Source organism: Scatophagus argus, chromosome 5 (assembly GCF_020382885.2).
Source record: "Scatophagus argus isolate fScaArg1 chromosome 5, fScaArg1.pri, whole genome shotgun sequence".
NCBI classification, from domain to species: Eukaryota; Metazoa; Chordata; class Actinopteri; family Scatophagidae; genus Scatophagus; species Scatophagus argus.
In genome coordinates, this window is record NC_058497.1 from 22,340,544 (window position 1) to 22,360,633 (window position 20,090).

General features: G+C 40.9%; 3 protein-coding genes and 1 long non-coding RNA gene across 5 annotated transcripts; 3 read left to right on the forward strand and 1 right to left on the reverse strand.

Moving 5' to 3' along the window:
• Positions 1-108: 108 nt before the first annotated feature.
• Positions 109-2,137, reverse strand: ndufc2 (NADH:ubiquinone oxidoreductase subunit C2). Its single transcript, XM_046389706.1, has 3 exons — positions 1,848-2,137; positions 989-1,132; positions 109-306 (listed from the first exon to the last, which is right to left on the reverse strand). Exons 1-3 carry the CDS (start codon positions 1,984-1,986, stop codon positions 257-259), a joined length of 333 nt encoding a protein of 110 aa, XP_046245662.1. The 5' UTR covers positions 1,987-2,137; the 3' UTR covers positions 109-256.
• Positions 2,138-4,261: 2,124 nt separating this feature from the next.
• Positions 4,262-8,585, forward strand: rab30 (RAB30, member RAS oncogene family). The gene is made up of 5 exons (XM_046389704.1): positions 4,262-4,554; positions 5,723-5,821; positions 5,941-6,024; positions 6,136-6,319; positions 6,823-8,585. Exons 2-5 carry the CDS (start codon positions 5,729-5,731, stop codon positions 7,071-7,073), a joined length of 612 nt encoding a protein of 203 aa, XP_046245660.1. The 5' UTR covers positions 4,262-4,554; positions 5,723-5,728; the 3' UTR covers positions 7,074-8,585.
• A 567-nt stretch (positions 8,586-9,152) lies between these two features.
• LOC124059581 (prolylcarboxypeptidase (angiotensinase C)) lies at positions 9,153-19,845 on the forward strand. Of its 2 annotated transcripts, XM_046389703.1 has the most exons (10): positions 9,153-9,273; positions 9,615-9,884; positions 13,071-13,211; positions 13,295-13,396; positions 13,551-13,732; positions 14,103-14,260; positions 15,567-15,739; positions 17,856-18,023; positions 18,142-18,329; positions 18,943-19,845. In XM_046389703.1, the coding sequence occupies exons 2-10, from the start codon at positions 9,723-9,725 to the stop codon at positions 19,163-19,165; spliced, it is 1,497 nt and encodes a 498-aa protein (XP_046245659.1). In that variant the 5' UTR covers positions 9,153-9,273; positions 9,615-9,722; the 3' UTR covers positions 19,166-19,845. The 2 variants fall into 2 exon arrangements, with proteins under 2 accessions (XP_046245659.1, XP_046245657.1); XM_046389701.1 differs by lacking the exon at positions 9,153-9,273 and having other exon boundaries at positions 9,372-9,884.
• LOC124059585 lies at positions 9,891-12,267 on the forward strand. Its single transcript, XR_006843406.1, has 2 exons — positions 9,891-10,960; positions 11,340-12,267. It is a non-coding gene; the product is annotated as an uncharacterized LOC124059585 (long non-coding RNA).
• Positions 19,846-20,090: the final 245 nt, after the last annotated feature.

The window sequence follows — 20,090 nt, forward strand, 5'->3', positions numbered from 1 at the left end:
TGAAACACAAGAACAGTATTCTAGGCTTGATTTAGGTCCAAATATGAAACCTTACTGAAAACTGTGAGTGTTGTTTTGACTAATCAGGAAACTTTCAGTCAGAAAATTGTGGATTTTGGTAGTTTTTTTATTTACATAACTATATTTTGCACAATAAAGGACAGAAAGATCTCGCAAAGAAACCACTCAAGCCATATGGTGGTCTGCAAAGGTTTTCTTTGTCCATCCCTCTTCTGTCTTCACCAGCTGCAGACCATCAGCGCACAGGTTGGAAAGGCTCCACAATCTCTGCAAAGGTCTTCTTTTCTGATGAAATAAAACAAACAGGAACAATTTGATTGCACACATGCTTGAGGCAGCAAGTTTCAATGTCTCTGTGAAGACATACAAATGTCCTACTGTACTTCAAACAAGAGAGAAATGATGGCACAGACTACTCATCATGGGGATTCGTGTTCTCATACTGATCATGTTTTAAGATTCTGGTCTATTACTAGTATGTAAGTGCTGTTAAGCAGAATAGGTTAGGTTGGTTAAAAAAACAAAACAAAACAAAAAACGTGATGAATGAACAGAAGATAATAGACAATATTATTATATTATGCAATAACAAAACATACAGAAACCAGCTAAAAAAAACATTATGAATAAGGAAATACGTTAAAATATATTCACACAGTGCACAGCATGCTTGTACTATACTAAAAGAAAATTATACCAGCATATGCAATTTCTTTTTTGAACAACTGTTCCCTTGTGCTTAATGAAAATCCACCTGACAACCATATATGTCCAATAGAATTTGCTTAACTGCACAGACAGTCAATAAAACGAGCCAAACCATTGCCCCTTCCCAACTTTATTGTGCTGCTATGGAGTAAACATGCAGTGCAAAGTATTAAAATGTACATTAAACATCATACATGAGGACTGTGGTAGTAGTGGGTTCTATCTTCTGTTAAGGCAAAAACACTTAAAATTCACCTACCCTGTACTGGAAAATCCTCTGGATGTAGTTTCATATACTCTTTCACATCTCGATCACGTTTGGCATAAACATAATTTTCATATTTTGTGATGTGGTAGCCGATAAACCAACCAATTGTTGCCAGCAGGAACTGTCGATGAACACCTAAAAAAAGGAAAAGGGGACACATTAATATTGTGTTTTAAGCATGCAGGAAGACAAAACTATAATATGAATTTTCCACTGAAAATTCTCCTTTTTGCTTATGTGGAACTACAGGCTTGCACCTTATACTTCTCGAAATAAGGAGGAATAGTTTTTAGAAAGTCCAGTTTAGGTCTTTTAAGTCATGCTGCCTGATACTGAAATGAAACAAGAATAAGAGTAATAATAATAAGAATAAACAGAAAACAGACAGACCATATCATACTGGCATACAGTTTGGACCATCAAAAAGCTATGAAAATAAATTGAGCACCGTAGGACAGACCTTGGAAATGTTGTTGGTTGAATTTATCGGGTTTTTTTTTTTTTATTGTTTTATGATAAACATTATATGTGAACACAAACACTTTTATTATGCTGGTACATTTCTGCCTGCAGTCTATAAACCAAGCATTAGCTTAACAGTTAACTATTAACTCGTTTATAATTTTGGACGAGAGGAAATAAATGTGGGTAACCACGTACTTGTAGTTATCATAACAAAGGCGTCGTTACAAATGAGAGCTCCGATATGACACCATATGTAGGACCATTGCTAAATGAATGCTGGTAAGATTTTTATGTATCCTTTTTTATTAAATGCTGTACAATCTTGAGAGGAAAGTGAACCTTTGCAGAGAATATAGCCTGAAAGTCAGCTAGTATACATGCTAACCTGACTTCAGCGGCGGCTTGTGGTTAATGCCATTATGAAGCATCGCCGAGCACCAGCCCATACCGGCCAGCCACACAGAGTTCCTGTTGACGATTCCCGGAGGAGGGAGAGATCTTCCCTCGTCTGGAATGAACCCCATGGCGTGAAATTTCACCGTCAATCCAGAATTTAGCGACCTCCTAAATGCCTCCTTTAGCCACACAGCTATCACCTCTCGTAGGAAGTCAAGGGCATGCTGTGCAGCCGAATGAAACGTCCGGCCAAAACAGGTGACAGTCGCCTCAGTTCCGCCTATTCTGTTTCCTAGCAACCAACGCCACACAATACACTTTTCATTTAGCACAAAATAGTATTACTATCAAATTAATTTGTTTTGTTATAAAATAACATACGCATATAACACACATACCAGCGACACTTTAAAGCGAAGTGGTCACGGTAACTGCTGTAGCTAAGTACCGTACAGTACTACAGTACAGTACAGTAATTAAAAGTAGTCTTGCTTATATTATAAGTAGTATGTTTTCTGTTCTCTTTCTAATATTCACAACGAGCTCTCAAAAGCTGCAGAAAGCCTGGGTGGTTGTTTTGCACAAATTCCCTCAGCTTAACGCCCCCCCTTCCTATTAAACTGTTTTCATGTCTGCCACAGCATGTTTTTGCATTGTGTTGTGGGTGGTCGAGCTGATAACCTACACATTATGTCAGTGACAAGTCACGAAATGCACGGCTAAGCTATTCTTTCCCACTCTGCCCACAGATACAGTGGTATGAAAAAGTTTGGGCACCCCTGATCATTTTCAGGATTTTCCTTTATAAATCATTGGTTGTTCGGATCAGCAATTTCAGTTAAATATATCATATAGCAGACAAACACAGTGATATTTCAGAAGTGAAATGAAGTTTATAGGATTAACAGAAAGTGTGCAATAATTACTTAAACAACATTAGGCAGGTGCATAAATTTGGGCACCCCAACAGAAAAATGACATCAATATTTCGTAGATCCTCCTTTTGCAGAAATAACAGCCTCTAAACGCTTCCTATAGCTTCCAATGAGGGTCTGGAGTCTGGTTGAAGGTATTTTTGACCATTCTTCTTTACAAAAAATCTCCAGTTCAGTCAGGTTTGATGGTTTCCGAGCATGGACAGCCCGCTTTAAATCACACCACAGATTTTCAATAATGTTCAGGTCTGGGGACTGAGATGGCCATTCCAGAACGTTGTAGTTGTTCCTCTGCATGAATGCCTTTGTAGAGTTTGAGCAGTGTTTGGGGTCGTTGTTTTGTTGAAGTATCCAGCCCCAGCGCAACTTCAACTTTGTCACTGATTCTTGAACATTGTTGGCAAGAATCTGCTGATACTGACTGGAATCCATGCGACCTTCAACTTTTACAAGATTGCCAGTACCTGCACTGGCCACACAGCCCCACAGCATGATGGAACCACCACCAAATTTTACTGTGGGTAGCAAGTGTTTGTCTTGGAATGCTGTGTTCTTCTTCTGCCATGCATACCGCCCCTTGTTATGTCCAAATAACTCAATTTTACATTCATCAGTCCACAGCACCTTATTCCAAAAGGAAGCTGGCTTGTCCAAATGTGCTTTAGCATACCTCAAGCGACTCTGTTTGTGCCATGTGCGTAGAAAAGGCTTCCGCCGCATTACTCTCCCATACGGCATCTCCTTGTGCAAAGTGCGCTGAATAGTTGAACGATGCACAGTGACACCATCTGCAGCAAGATCATGTTGTAGGTCTTTGGAGCTGGTCTGTGGGTTGAGTTTGACCGTTCTGACCATTCCTCGCCTCTGCTTATCAGAGATTTTTCTTGGCCTGCCACTCCGGGCCTTAACTAGGACTGTGCCTGTGGTCTTCCATTTCCTCACTATGTTCCTCACAGTGGAAACTGACAGCTTAAATCTCTGAGCCAGCTTTTTGTATCCTTCCCCTAAACCATGATGTTGGACAATCTTTGTTTTCAGGTCATTTGAGAGTTGTTTTGAGGCTCCCATGTTGCCACTCCTCAGAGAAGATGCAAAAGGGAGAACAACTTGCTACTGGCCACCTGAAATACCCTTTCTCATGATCGGATTCACCTGTGTATGTAGGTCAAGGGTCAATGAGCTTACCAAACAAACTTTGTGTTCCAATAATTAGTGCTAAAGGTACTCAAATCAATAAAACAACAAGGGTGCCCAAATTTATGCACCTGCCTAATGTTGTTTAAGTAATTGTTGCACACTTTCTGTTAATCCTATAAACTTCATTTCACTTCTGAAATATCACTGTGTTTGTCTGCTATATGATATATTTAACTGAAATTGCTGATCCGAACAACCAATGATTTATAAAGGAAAATCCTGAAAATGATCAGGGGTGCCCAAACTTTTTCATACCACTGTACATAACGACTACACGCGGAATCAAAGTGTGACATTACTCTGAGTGGCTGCTGCTCCTCATAAGTGCAGTCGTTAGCCATACTGGCTACTTTACGGAGTCTGCATGTGAGCTGATGACATCATTGAGCGCAGTCTTCCTCCTCCTCCTCCTCCTCCTCCACCAGACGGGCTGCTGCTGCTGAGCTGCTGAGGATACACAGCCGGAGAGGAATTATGCCCTGCCCAGCAGTGGCTTTGCCTGTTTGATGAGGTGACCTATGCATACCAAGTGGTCGTAAGTCCGGGGAAATCCCCGTATTTTTGGTAAGTCCTCACTGTTTCCAGGGTCGATGCGCAGGGCTGATTTAGCCTTTTTCTCTCCTGTATCTGCAGTTAGTGCCAAAATGGCCAGAACGGCACGGTATCTGCTAGCTGCTACTGTTGCTAGCTTCGCCCCGTTAGCTCAGCCTCCAAATGAAATTATTAGGACGAAATGTGACATTAATTCCGATTAAGTCTGTGTTGAATGCTGCAGTGTTGTTTTGGGTTACAAAACAAGATGAACGGTCGAAGAAGCAAATGCGACACATGGAAATTTTCCATTATATGCAGGCGATTCCAGTTGAATTGAGCCCTAAAATGTGGTCCATCGCGTCGAGTTGGACATTCAGTGTTTTAAGTTATCATGCAGTTTGCGTTAGGAAAAATGTTTTTTTTTTTGTAAAGAGGTGTTATGTTTTCACGCACGTATAGGCCCTATTCAGGGTGTCAGAGTGGATGTAACGGTTCCAGTATGTTACCATCCGTGTTTACATGCATTTTACATGCCAATGTGTTGTGTGTGGACACCACTGACTGTATGCAGGTGGACACTGACAAAAGAAACAGGTCCTTTAGCTACAGCTCTGTCCTTATTTATTCCCTCCAGCAGTGTTTCGAGCCTCCGTGGCATTTCATTTCCCCCTCAAAGTGATGAAAGGCCACCTAAAACTGCGCTGAGTTGTGCATATGATGCAAAGAAGGGAAAATCCGAAGAAAAGTGAAGTGAAACAGGAACATTTCTCCTCTGTAACTGGGTATTGTGATTGAGGCCTTAATGACGGAACATCAAGGATAGAATACAGTTTAATACAATGAGTATTTCATCATCCATGTAAGTTCCAGAGATGGGGAGGAGTAACTACACCATCAGTAACGTTTTGTTAAACTGAGACACTTAAATCCGAATTCAAATGTACACACTGAAGTTTCAAGCCAGGCCATATTTATCTTCTGATTCCTGAGCTATGATCTCTCTGGCCTGCAGGCCGGTTTCACAACAGTTTGGCAGTTTCCTCTGTCTCTTCGCTGTCTGTCTTCAGGACTTTTCAGAGCGGCGCCTGAATTCTCAACATGTGCTCGAGACAAATGTGATCACTTGAGTCTGTTGCAGTGATTTAGTGTTAACGCATGTGCTTATCAGACGTTCTTTTTGTTCCTTTACTTCTCACAGTTTAGCATGAGCATGGAAGATTATGACTACCTGTTCAAGATAGTGTTGATAGGAAATGCTGGAGTTGGGAAGACATGTCTTGTCCGGCGCTTTACTCAGGTTTGTATAAGTCAGAGCTTATGAGTTTGACAAATATTCTTATCATCAGTATTATTATTATTATTGTTGAATTACAGAATATTGGAGTGTCAGGCTATGGATTTGTCCTTTTGTTTTAGGGCCTTTTCCCACCTGGACAAGGGGCTACTATTGGAGTAGATTTCATGATAAAGACAGTGGAAATCAAAGGGGAGAAGGTCAAGGTAGATAAAGATTAGTATAATATAAAATATAAAGCATGTAAAATCAGATGCTTTTATTTTTTGTAATGATTTGAAGGGACAAACACTCATTTCAGACATGGTGTTTTCCAGCTGCAGATATGGGACACAGCTGGACAGGAGAGATTTCGCTCCATTACTCAGAGTTATTACCGTAGTGCCAACGCCCTCATTCTTACGTACGACATTACCTGTGAGGACTCCTTCAGATGCCTTCCAGAGTGGCTGCGGGAGATTGAGCAGTATGCCAACAACCAAGTGGTGACTATATTAGTCGGTAAGAGCCTTTACTTTCTATTTAAATGGCTGATGGACCTCTTTTATCATTGAGCTCGTTGTTCATTATGAGCACGATGTGAATAATAGTGTGTGTGTGCACCACATTTTACTGGAACTGGCCTGATTTTCCATGCCCACTTCAGTGTGAGCGTGAATTACCGAGCTGATATCAGAGGTAGTTTCTGCACAGACGCGCAAAAGACAAAGCCAGTTTGGTCTTTGTTCATTTCATCATTTTATTGTTTAATTTCTGTGAAATTTTTGTCACTTCCCAGTGAAGAATTCATTTTTGTCTGAATAAATAGCTCCCACGCTTGTGTTTGCTTCCATCCATCCCACACAAGCATCCACACATGTACACCTCCACCTCCATCTGTCTCATCTACACCCTTCCAGCCACCACTGTTCCGACTGTGGTGTGAGAAGCCACGTTCTTACTTGTTCCACATATCGACAGATGAATGCTGAGTGTGTGTGTGTGTGTGTGTGTGTGTCTTTCAGGTAATAAAATAGACCTTGCGGACAAGAGAGAGGTTCTCAGACAGAGGGCTGAAGACTTCGCTGAGGCTCAGAGCATGCTGTATCTGGAGACCTCAGCCAAAGAGTCCGACAATGTTGAGAAACTCTTCCTCGACCTGGCCTGTGAACTCATTCGAGAGGCCAAGCAGAACAAGCTGGACAACAATGACACTGCCCCAATGCCTGGCGAGGGTAAAACCATCAGTTACTTGAGCTGCTGCAGCCTCAATTAGTGAGAGCTCAGCCCTGTGGCTGTGGTAAATAAGTAGCCATTGACTGTAGAGGGCAGATGGCTGAGCCCTAATGCCTCCGTCCCTCTAAGATGGCATAAAGCCACTTCTTAGTCCTGTCATTTCTAGTCTCATGCCTTTTTTTAAGCTGTACAAGGGAGTTAGTCAACTTTAGTTTGGCCTTTCAGGAACAAGCATTTTAAGATGCTGCCATTATGGAGAACATTGTCCTCAGTACAACAGGATTTGAAGTATGTCAGCCTGATACATCCAGGAATCTGAGTAGGGCTCCATTTTGTACTCATCGTGGTGAAATGGCAGATTGTTTTTCTGTTGGAGTCGTCTGATCCATTTTTCATTCAATATTCACCAGCAATTTTACATGGGTGAAGAGTTCTCCCACGTATTTTGTTACAGATTCTACTTAGCTGACAACAAGTGTCATGATGATTGGATCAGTAAATCAGATCAGTAAATGGTAACAATATTGTTTACATACAGTACGTTTTTGAGATTACCAAATCTGATCGAGTGGCAAACGTTTGGCAAGCTTACCCTAATATCTGTTGCACAATCATTCGTTTCCCACTGATTCCTTCTGCTCTGAGAATTGCATACAGTTTTATTAACTTTCATAATCTCATGTTCTGAGTAGTTATTTGCACCTGTCATTACAAACTGTGAAATATTTGTTCCCAGTAGAAGATTTTTACTTGCTGCTAAAATATGTTTTTATGTCAGATAACATGAACTGCAACACAAGTATAAATACTACATTGATACAGTATTCTGTGATGACCACTATTTTTTAGCCAACTTGGATTGCTTGCATTTAGTCGGTTGATGTAGTGTGAAACAGCTGGAAGGGCCTCAGATATCGTCACCAGTAGGAATTATAAACAATCTAATTAACTGAGCATTTTTTTAAAAAATACTGTCCGCTGTTTCTTTTATCCATAGACGTGACTACTTCTGCCTTTGTTGTTGCTGCCTAGCCATGAAATTGTATCTCTTTTTATTTGTTTGAAAAGGTATTTTCATGTAGTTTCGTATATGACTTGTTGTACTTCATATGCTTTTATTGTGAAAGTTCTTAATTGTTCAGCATGTTTTGCCATAATTTGTAGTGTCTAACTTTATCTTTCATATATTTGCCATAACTGTATTCTACTGTATTGCACAATGCCATATACTGCACACTTATTTTTATTGTAACATTTTGTCTTTTGTTGTACAGACTTGTAGTACATCTCGGCACTTTTGTTGTACTTTTTATTTTTAGTAATCCCTTTTGTTCAACTGGCAAGCGTTTTGTTTTGCCTTGTACTTTAAATTTAACAGCAGTTACTTATTGTTAATCATTTGCATCTGCTTGTCAACACAGTACAGGAAACACAAAGGAAAACACTATGGGGATGTTGTGCTTCTTTTCCTTTATGTGTACAAAATAATCCAGAAGAAAATGACTCTGTATAACATTAAATAATTACACTAAATATCTTGTTTTGTCATGTCGCCGCTTATGGCTGATCATTGCACTGTAAATTGCTAAGTGAGAACTACTAAATTTGAAAAAATATTCCCAGATAGCGTTGGTTGTTATTTTATTTTGAATATTTTCACGGAAGTTTAAGTATCTGCCTTGACGCTTTTGGACTTAATGGTCGTTATCAGTAGAAAGGCACGCATGCTCAGTGATTTAACTTTTAGCACGTCCGTATATCAAATCTTGGTTAAGTGTTGTTGTTTTTGTTTTTTTCAAGAGCATTTATAAGTTTAGGCAAATGCTACCATTCTGTAAGTGCCACAAGAAATTAGTCACACTGGCGTCAATGTCGCCATGACACATACTAGCACTTCCGGTATGTGATTTAATATCTAAAACTTACTTATACTCATTTATATATTGATAAAGACGGAGATGTAGTGGTGCACTGTTCAGTGAACTGTCTCCAGGAAAAAAATAATATTCTCATGGGAACTATAATCGCCAATAACAAACACTAGTGGATTTGGAGCGCCGACAACGACGTAGTAGCACAGAAACGTTTCCGGTATACACTTTCAGAATACAATCCTCAAATAGGGACCATGAAGAGGTGTGAATACAATAGGTGTTTACATTGTAGGTATACGCTGTCGACACACAGCCGGGGTGGTAGCATTTGAGTAAGCGCAACAAAGCTTCGTCGGTGTTGGGCGCGTAAGTTTGACACGTTAAATTGAGGCATCACTACGTGTCTTCTGCTTTGAGAGACAGCTGCTAAATCGCGAGCGTAGTAACAAACACACACACACACGGACAAGTCAGACTCCCATCAACCCTTGCGTGTATATGTACGGTACTTGCTATCTGCTTCCCGCTAGCTCTCCACTGTGACATTAAAGTTGTTAAAAATGTTGGGAAGACGTTGAACCTGGTTTCTCCCGTGCGGCAGCGGGCTGCTTTCCGCGCTGCTGCTGAATTTAGGTCACACGCCGGCTGACAACGCGTCGCTGGATTTGCTTACAAGCGAGTCTCACTTCCTTTCTTTTGCGGGACAGGTCCCAGTGCAAGGAAGGAGAGACCATGCGTCCTCGTTATGTTGTGCTGAAGATCAGATTGTTGTGAGCTGTGACTGACAGTAGCGGCTGACCAAGGCTGGGTTCGGGATGGGGGTTTTGGACGGAGCTGCAGCCACCTGCATCCTAATGTTGTGTTTCGGCTCTTTGCACGTGATCTCCCTTAAATCACAACTTTTCACCAGGCTCGGCGGGTCCCCCTACTCCACCGAGAGCCCCATCAGCTATGAAACCAAGTATTTTGACCAGAAGGTGAGTTTAAAATCTTTATGTGCGTTGTTTTTACACACGCCACTTGTCTATGTCAAATGGCAAATATTTTATGCTGGTTTCTTCCTCATTTTCGTGTTTCTCTTTCACTTCACTTTTAAATGGTTTGCATTCAGCCTGGCTCACAAGGACTGGATTTAGTGGTGTAGAAGAGTAATAATGTAAAGAGATATAAGCGATCCGCATATTTGGCCTGAGACATCATGTGATGTAAAATAAGCATGACTAGATTGGTGTTATAATGACAATAGCTCATAACAGATACAGATTATATCACTGGTGTGTTTACTGGCTCGTTATAGTTTGCCCACATTTTTATTTACCTCTTCATTACTTGGCTTCATTGTTTGCTGTTCATTCATAGCTGCATAGCCACTTGCTCTTTCTAAAAATTTAATTTCACTCAATTCTGTAGAGGTTGTTCACGAGTCGTGTCTGCAGACAATAGGTGTTTCCCTCTTGCTTCCTGTAGTGAGGGGGAAAACCATCACAACTGGCTCTGTTCCTGCCAGCAGAGAACCTGGCTCCCTGCCTGAAAAGGTCTCCAGGGCCCAGCGAATGTGAAACACTTTACCTCGGGGGAGTTTGACAGATCTTCACTCAGCCTTTGCGTTTTCCACTTTTCTTCGTGGAGAATCAGATAGTTGGAGAGTGATGTGTGTGTGTGTGTGTGGTGGTGTGCAGCGAAGCTTGTGAGCCTGACTCATGCAGTTGTAAGACAGTGCTTGTGTCTTACTGCCCTCCGACTCCTGCTGTCAGGGTGTTGTGAAAGGAAAACATCACGAGGTTATTCACAATCAAAGAATGACATCAGTTTATTGGTTACAAGGCAGACTTTTAGACACCGAGAGGAGGTCGCTCTTCCTCACCGTCATCGTTTACTGATTGATCAGCTGTGTCTGTTCATTTCCAGTGCTGCACTCAAACCTTGAGGTCTCTGTCTTTAAACTTTAATCTCCGTTAAACATTTAAGTCTGCTTCCCTGCTAATGTAGACTTTGGAACATCCAGGTCCTGTCCAAGATCCATGATTGTAGACATTTGGGAAAAGACAGTTAAGTATGTAAGAAAGTAAATAAAACATTTAATGTTTTAGGGCCGCTATAATTTGTAGATTTATCGTGACCGCTGTTTTGATAATTAATTATTCAAGTTGTTTTGGAAAAGTGTAGATGATTTGCTGCTTTTCCTTGTGTTGGAGTCAATGAAATATCTTTATGATCAGGGCTGTTGGTCAGACACAAAAGACATTTGGTTATGTCACATCAGGTTCAAAGAAATTGTCATTTATTTTTCACTGTTTTCTGAGGTTTTATAGACGAAACATTTAATCGATTTGTCAATAAAACAATCTGTCGACTCATCAAAAATGAAAATATCTGCCAGCTACAGTATTTTATCCAGTTAAAGTATAACATCCTGTTAATTGTGTTAACAGTGTTTTGGACGGGGGACAAAGCTCCACACCTGGTCCCACCCACGGCATCCTGCCTAATCAGCCACGTTGACAAGATGATAAAGACCATTTCCTGTCTGGCGCGTTCTGAAGCCTATTGTTTTGTTTGATGTGTTTGGTTTTCTGGTTTTTATTATATGTTGTGCTTGTATGCTTCTCCTCGAACAAGTGCAACAAATAAAACCCGTGTTGTTCACTCCTCTGCACCAACATTAGCAAGTCTGCTGTTTTTCCAGCAGAACCATCAATCAGGCTGTCTTTTCCGACACTCTCTGCGAGACGAGCTGCCGTGAGGAGAGCACCGAGTGATCGGGCAGTTGTCCTGAGGAAATCCTCTTGACTGCATTTTGCTGCCAGACAATGAATGGAAGTGTCCTTTAGCATCCTCCAAATGAACTGTTGTAGTTTACTGGAGCTTGTGCTTTGGCTGTTTCCCTCCCTTATGTCTCCATTTGCTGGACTGGAACACGACAGATGCAGTTTCTTTTCTTGTAGAACAGTTAGAGGACTGGTTCGGCAGTTGTACAGTATGTGAAGTGAATTCTAATTGAAATAAGCTGCTCGAGCGCTGCCTGCAGTAACCACATGGTGGCACTGCTCATCAGGCTGTGGATTTGTTATGAAACCAACCTCACTGCTTTTGTGATGTGAATACTGAGTGGGTGCAAGTGATTCAGTACTCACCGGAGCTTCTTTTGGGGAGGCACTTTGTATATTCAGTATATATTCATTCTTTAGATGTGGCATTTCGGTCACGGAATATAGGAATATTTTTGTGTGTCGTGCAAGGGCGTTTAGTTTTCAAGAATGATTTTTTTAATGCCAAAATGAGTCGTCAAGTATTTGAAAATACATCCTGTAATGCTATATCTTGCCCATATCTCCTAAATAAAAATGGCAGATAACACAACGTTAAAAAAGTTATTTTAAAGCAACTCAAATGTTTTGTTCACACAATACATTGCACTTTGGATGATGATGTTGCCGAGCTGCTGAACTTTTCCTTTAAACTGTCTCATGGTCTCCTCACAGTTAAAACTGCTGCCAAGCACTAGGGAGTCGAGGCTTGAATGAACACATTGAGGGCCCCAGAATCTTTTTGCTGTCATTGGCTCATAAAATTGCTGCCTGCTTTGTATCCCACTGAGGAGGGGTGGAAAAAAAATAAAACAAAAACATTCTGTATAAAGTGCTGGGACAGTCTTAAGGGCTGGACCACTCTGAAGCCTCGTGGGGTTGTCTTCTCTGTGAAGTTGCTGGTTTCTTTCTGCTTTTGTTTGATAAAAACTACAGGAGATATATCTGAAGGAAGATGATACCCCAGAATCCCTGAGGTTTTATGAAAGGATCAGAGCTCATCTAAAGTGGAACTAATGTGACTTCCCTTTAACTGGCTCCAACATTTTTTTAAATACAAATTGGGGCTAATTACCCCTGAATCCAAGCTCTTCACACCATAGTTGGCACAGGGCCAGATGTCCAGCTCAGAGCAGTTGATGCAGACTGGGCTGGATTGTCTCAAATGCTACCTGTATGCCTCAACATCAATAATTTAATGCCACAGTGGGTTTCTGTGTCAACAAGAGATGCTCAGAGCTTCCTGATCAATTCTACAGATAAGCCACCATGAGAGCGATGATGTTTGTGATCAGTCTGCGCGTCTGAACGCATTTAAGATCAGTGTGTCAGTATATATGTTTTTATTCCCCACAGATTGATCACTTTGGATTCTTAGAGGAAGGCACCTTCAAGCAGAGATACCTTGTGGCAGACAAACACTGGAAGCAGCCTGGAGGACCTGTTTTGTTCTACACGGGCAATGAAGGCGACATCACCTGGTTCTGCAACAACACTGTAAATATCCCATCTCTTAGCTCGCATTAGCGCTGCACGGAATCCTCGGTCTAATTTGACACCTGTCTTTGTTTTCTCCGCAGGGCTTCATGTGGGAAATTGCAGAGGAGTTGGGCGCCATGCTGGTTTTTGCAGAACATCGTTACTATGGAGAGTCTCTGCCATTTGGACAAGACTCTTACAGCGTTAGTGAAGATGCACTGTTACGCTTGGAGTTCGTCGAAGTCTGATTAAAATCTGATGAAATATGTTTAATTGTGTTTTTGAAATCATTTTTTGGAGTTAGTTAATCATCCGTATATGATGTTTTTAGAAATTTGTCACAATCCTTTCTTTCAGGACAGCAAACACCTGAACTACCTGACCTCAGAGCAGGCCCTGGCAGATTTCGCCGTGTTGATTCAGAACCTGAAGCGCACTTTACCTGGAGCTCAGCACAGCCCTGTGATCGCTGTCGGGGGTTCCTATGGAGGGATGCTCTCTGCCTGGTTCAGGATGAAATACCCCAATATAGTCGTTGGGTAAGATGTTAGCACAGTTGCAGTTGGGAAACTGAGATAAATGAGGAAAGTATCCAGTTTTTGAGGTTCAGCTTTCTCTGGACAGAGTGCCTGTTCAGTTCTGTTTTGATTTTAGCATCTCGGGCCACGACACAAATATAATAAACACGAGACGTTCGTTTGAGCCAACAAGATGAATCTGTGGCGTCTCTTTTTCACTCTTGGTTTAGACCCTTGTTCAGAGGCACAGCACTGACTTCTGTGCTGCTCTGGTAACCACTGTGCTGCCCCAGCAAATATGTTACTCAAATTGTATTAATATTACCCAGCAGCTTGTGTCGTTTTAAGAAAAAAGTGGATATATATAGTTTTTCTTCTTGCTGTATTTCAGAGCTCTGGCAGCGTCCGCGCCGATATGGCAGTTCCCTGGTATGGTGCCATGTGGAGACTTCTACAAAGTAGTTACACAGGACTTTGCCAAAAGCGGGTATAACTGCGATGCAAGCATCAGAAAGTCGTGGAAGGCTATTAATAATGTCTCTTCCACTGGTAAGTCTTACAGATTGGGCTGCTTTATCTTATCTGTCATATTGTAGGGAATATGACTTAGTTAATTTATTCAGAATAATAAATGAGCCATGTTTAATCTTATCTGGGAAGGCTCGTAGATTGGGTGAATTTCTACTTGTTAGTCCATATGGACCATATGAGAATTTGATTAACAGTCTACTAAAGTCTGAAATGAGACAGCCATTACTAAAATTTGTAGTGTTATTGGATATACAATAAAGTATGGAGACTCTCTAAAGGCCGAATATGTGGAGCCATAAAATTTACAACCTGCATAACTCTGACTTCTTCTTCTTTAGTATTCTGCTCTGAGCCGAGTGAGATCTCCTGGTACCATCTCCATTGTCCCAATTCTAAACTGTAGGAATATTCTTTATCGAACCTAATGGTACTTTTTATTCCTATCAGGCCATCAGTGGTAAAAGTACACCAATAAAAAAAAAAAATAAACAGATTCTAATAAGACAGCTCTTACAAAAAAATGTACGACTATTGTACATTTTATAAATAATGATACGCTTTTGAACAGGTGCTGTATAAGCTATTAATAAGGACATCTTTCAGGTTGGTGTGTTAGTGAATATCCTCCTTCAGCCAGATTTCCACAGTTTTGTTTTCTGTGTAATATATGGGATACAGCCCTTCACACTCAGTGCAATGAAATGCGTTTCTTAACAAATACAAACTTAACTAGACAAGACAAGACAACTTTATTTGTATAGCCCATTTTTACAAGCAGTTTGTCTCAAAGGGCTTAACATAACATCATAGCAACATCCTCTGCCCTTCGACCCTCACATCGACTAAGGAAAAACTCCCAGAAAAACCTTTAACAGGAAAAAATTGGAGAAACCTCAGGGTGAGCAACAGAGGAGGGATCCCTCGCCCAGGACGGGCAGACGTGCAATGGATGTACAGGCAGGAAAGAAGTTAACAACATGAGAACAACATTACTAAAAAGACACACAAAACAGAAAATAGAAAACATTAGAAAATATTAAATGAATGAAATAGCCTGTTTGCTAATTTGTTTCTATGATAGCTTCCCTCGGCACACGGTGCATCGTCAGATTTTATGTCACACTGATTAAGATGTGTGGGAGCTGTCTTCATTAAATGCTAAAAAAAAAGTTTTTCCTTGTTATATAATTAATAAATAATAATGTCAAATTCAGTGTGGTAGATATCATAGAAGATATGCATGATAATATGGGCAATGTGGTTCGCATGAAAAATGAATTTCTATGTAATGACTTTTAATCATTTTTCTCTCTCCTTTGGCAAGCGGCTGGACTTCAGTGGCTCTCAGATGAATTCAGTTTATGCAGCCCTCTTAAAAACACGATTGATGCCGTCAACTTCAAGAACTGGTTACAGGAGACTTGGGTGAATCTAGCTATGGTGGACTACCCCTATGAAGCTGACTTTCTTCAGCCTCTTCCTCGCTGGCCCATCCAGGTACACACAGCCACTAGTAAAATACTGTCAAGACAGCATGTAAAAAATCAGGTGTGACAGTGGATGCTTTCACGCATGCAGCAAAAAAAAAAAAATCTGCACAGAATCTTAGGTTCTAGTTGAACGTTAAATTGATTTCCTGTCCAAGGTTTACAGTTAAAGGCAGCTTTACATTTTGTTTGCCTTTGGTTAAGCGCCTGGTTTGGCCTGACAGCCTGTCGTTAATTGAAATGAATGTGCAATTCAGCCGATTGTGTTACAAGTGTTTGTTGTGGTCTTCCAAGCTTTTGTTTACAACAGCTGTCAATTAACTTCATTAATATTCATAAGGATTTAGTTTCTTTTGGATTTTAAGTATTCTTTAGATGAGCAGCTACAAGTAAGCCACCATTCTTTCCTTTTCTCGTACCAATGGTCCATTCATTTGCACACTCCATCAGATCTCTGAGGTGTTCCTCTCAGGACACTCACATGGCATCACAGAAAGAGGACATTTGCCCAGAAGAGCTTGTGAGGCCATTAAAACAAAGGTTCACCACTCTCATCTGAATGAGACTGTAACAAATACTTCACTAGACACTTGATGTGGAAAGAACATTGCATATCCTAAAACAATCTGGGGGAAAAAAATGCGCTCATTCAATGTGACTATTCCAAATGCAATGCCGTTGTCCGAACTCCCTTTGTTTTTATGTTAAAACGTTTGACAGTACAGCGGCTGTTTTGCACAGGCTGATTGACTTGGGTCCAGTGTATTCTACCAGTCACCTTGGCACGTCACGTGCATAAACCGAGTTCTGCTATTGACCCCCGACTCTTTGTTCAGTGCTTCAGCACCCCTCTGAGTGCCCCATACAGTGGTCTCATTATAAAACTTTTACTAGTGTGATACATTTTTTATTTGCTTACTTGTTTATCCTTCACCCCTCTGAATAGATCCCGGAGCACGTTGTAATGTGAAATAAACACTAAATGGTCATTTGGAGTTTTTTTGGCTCCTTGTCTTTAATGTATGCGACCCCTATGGGTGGTTTAAGCGGTTTAGGCAGTGGGTGCAAAGAGGAGCTTTTTTAATGACAAAGCTAATGTGATTATCTGAGTGAGTGTGAGAACGGGGTATTGAGGGCTTAGAGGAGGGAAATCTGTTGGCAGAGATGAATGTATAAGCCTAATCCTATCTGAAAAGTAAGGAGAAGATGCTTTGGAGCAATTGCAGTGTTTTTTTTTTCTTCACGGTATAAATCTTTGGTTGGACATGTCTGTGGCCCTCCTCATCCATCGACCACCAACTCCTCCCCAGCCCGCAGACAAAAGCCTTAGTAACAGACTCCACACTAGTGCAGCTCCCCTCCAACCCCCTAAACAAGAAAGCCCAGTTTCTGTGCCTCACAAAGAGTACAGAACAACAGCCACAGCCAACTCTGCTGCTGCTGCAACCATAACAACACGCAGCAGCGAAATTAAACAAAAGCTGAAACTCAAATATTTATCATCCACGCTATTAATTCTGAGAAATCAACCGTGGTCAAACAAAACAGTCACAAGGGGAGCAAAACATTTAAATTTAATTCAGCTAGATCATTGGCTTTAAGTAAATGGTCTTTTTTTTTTGCTTTGTTTTGTTTTTTTTTCCTCTCGTGCCAAGATCAGAGCAATAAATTCGAGTTCATTCCAGGGAATTTCATATGCAAATCAGGCGCCACCACTTTTTATGTGGAAAAACACTTTATGGGCCACAAGAAAGCAACCTTGTAAACAACACAGACCGAAGAGATTTGGATATTTACATTTTCTAATGTTATTTAAAAAGTTAAGCTGTTAAGAGCTTTAAAGATATAATATATAGCATTTATGACTTAGGTGTGTTTCATTTGTTCACCTGTGGCTATAACTTGTGGTAGGAAAGTGAGGAAGTGAGGAAGGAAATGCAAATACAACTAAATGTAACATGAATAAAACTTTAAGACTGTGAATATTTTTGCCAGACAGATTTTCATCTGTCACTCATGCCTTTTGTTTGTACTGAGAGGCAGAAGCTACACACTGTGCGTTTAACAGTTATCACAAACTTCTTGTTCATTTTTGTGTTTTCTCGTTCATGTGTTGTATTTTGAAGGTGGTGTGCAAGTATCTGGCTTTCGATTCCACTGTGTCTGACCAGCAGCTGCTGCACGGTGTCTCTCAAGCAGCGAAGGTCTACTACAACTACACCGGAAGCTCCTCCTGCCTCAACACATCTCAGACAGCAACAGGCAGCCTCGGCTTCCTCGGCTGGTTTTACCAGGTGTGCTTGCGCAGAGTGCTGGCATCGGTCTTGTCGTGTTGAATAAATCGCTGTGCACATGTGTCAGTGGGCAGCTTTACCTGTCACAGTGAATATGCGTTCAATCCGTCATCCCCAGGCCTGCACCGAGATGGTGATGCCCATGTGCACGGATGGCGTCCAGGACATGTTTGAACCCGAGGAGTGGAACTTCCAGGCCTTCTCTGATGAGTGTAACGCCATGTTTGGTGTCAGGCCACGAGCGGACTGGGCAGGAACAGTCTATGGGGGCATGGACATCGCCTCTCACAGCAACATCATCTTTAGGTAAACGCCAGCTGTAAAAAGCCAGAAAGGCACCCTGTTCTGTGAGGTGCACTGAGAACAAGTTAAGTGCAGATTTTGACTTTGGCTCTTATTGCAGACAGGTTAAGAGTGCCCACCTGGGTAGCCACAGCAGGTAGACAGGAAGATGTGATATGTAGATGAAAAAGCAATCTCAGTCACAAACACTGAGGTGACTCATGTTAGGCTGAATACCAATTAGCAGCTTTTGTCAAGCAATGAAAAGGTCTGGCAATCATTAAATTTAATATGTGAGCTTTCAAAGCAACTCCAATAAAATGTCTTAGAAATCACAACATATGCCAGTGCATAAAAAACAGAACTGACAAGAACTACCAACAGTTTTAATTTGTGACTAACAGCCCACATGGGGGTTAGAAGATTTTAGATTATTTACTCTTCTTAAGTCTTATTTTATGTCTATTTTATTGTGGATATTCTGGGTTTGAAAGGTGCTATTTAAATCAACTTAACTCACATTTAGCTTTTGTTAAGCTGGTGTTGTTTTTCATTAACAAAATGAAGAGAGTGAATGAATAAGTGATTTGATCTGATCGTATATTTTCCATTCACTGTCTGTGCTGTTGGATTTCAGTAACGGAGGATTGGACCCGTGGTCAGCCGGTGGAGTGACCCACAACATAACAGATTCTCTGGTTTCCATTATGATCCCGGACGGAGCCCATCACTTGGACCTTCGCAACAGCAATGACCTTGACCCGCCCTCAGTCCGCGCAGCCCGGGCGTTAGAGCTGAAGTATTTTCGGGAGTGGATCAAGCAGGCTAAAAGGAAAAGTCAAACTTCATCAACCCTCTGAAAGCAACAGGAAGTCCCAGACGTCCATGATGTTTGCTGAGCTTTAACTTCCATGTTTTTTCACACGGTGCACTCTCATTGTACCAAAGCTTGTCCCTTTTTAATCAGTGTTGGAGACCTTTTTCACATAAAATTCAGCTTTTTTTTATTGCTTTTGATTTTAATAATTGTCAATAATCACTTGAGGATGTTTTTATAATAATCATGTAGCCACGTTTGGTGCTGTACAAACTACAGTTTTCTCTGACCCAATTAAAAACACTCCCTTTCTTTATGCCAAACTATAAATTTCAAAGGGCTTGGAGACGGAAAGGTACTGTATCATGAACAAAGAGCTTTTGACAACAATGCTGTAATGTAAATGTCTTTGTCTGTTTCTTCATATAATCACATCATCATCAAAAGACTGAATCCATTGGAGGCATCTCTGCATCTCTGTCTCCAAGCTTGTGTTTGCTTGTTTTCAGCCAATCAGGGATACGTTCAGTTATTCATATCTTCAAACTTCATTTTTGTCATTTATTTTTACCATCACAAATTGACACTCTTTAAGTTGTTTGCTGTCTGCCTTGTTGATGAGCCTCAGGATTAAACATTTGGCACAGGACATGAAGAAAACCCAGTCTTTTTGAAAATGTCCATTTCACTGAGTGTAATATTAAAACTGATTTATTATTATCACTCACAGAAGTACAGTGCCTTCCTCACTTTTAAAATGTTTTATTCATGCATTATGCTGCCTTAATTTACACCTCTTCCTGTGAAACTGGTTAAAAAGCTACAAATGGCATTGTCATTTAATTTTCTAATTGTCTTTTAATCATGCACGGGTGCTCTGTTGAGCAGACTCTCGTGTTTTAGAGAGACTGATGATTTTAAGTTACTTCCACCTAGCAGGAACAATTGCGTGTGCTTGAGATTTAATA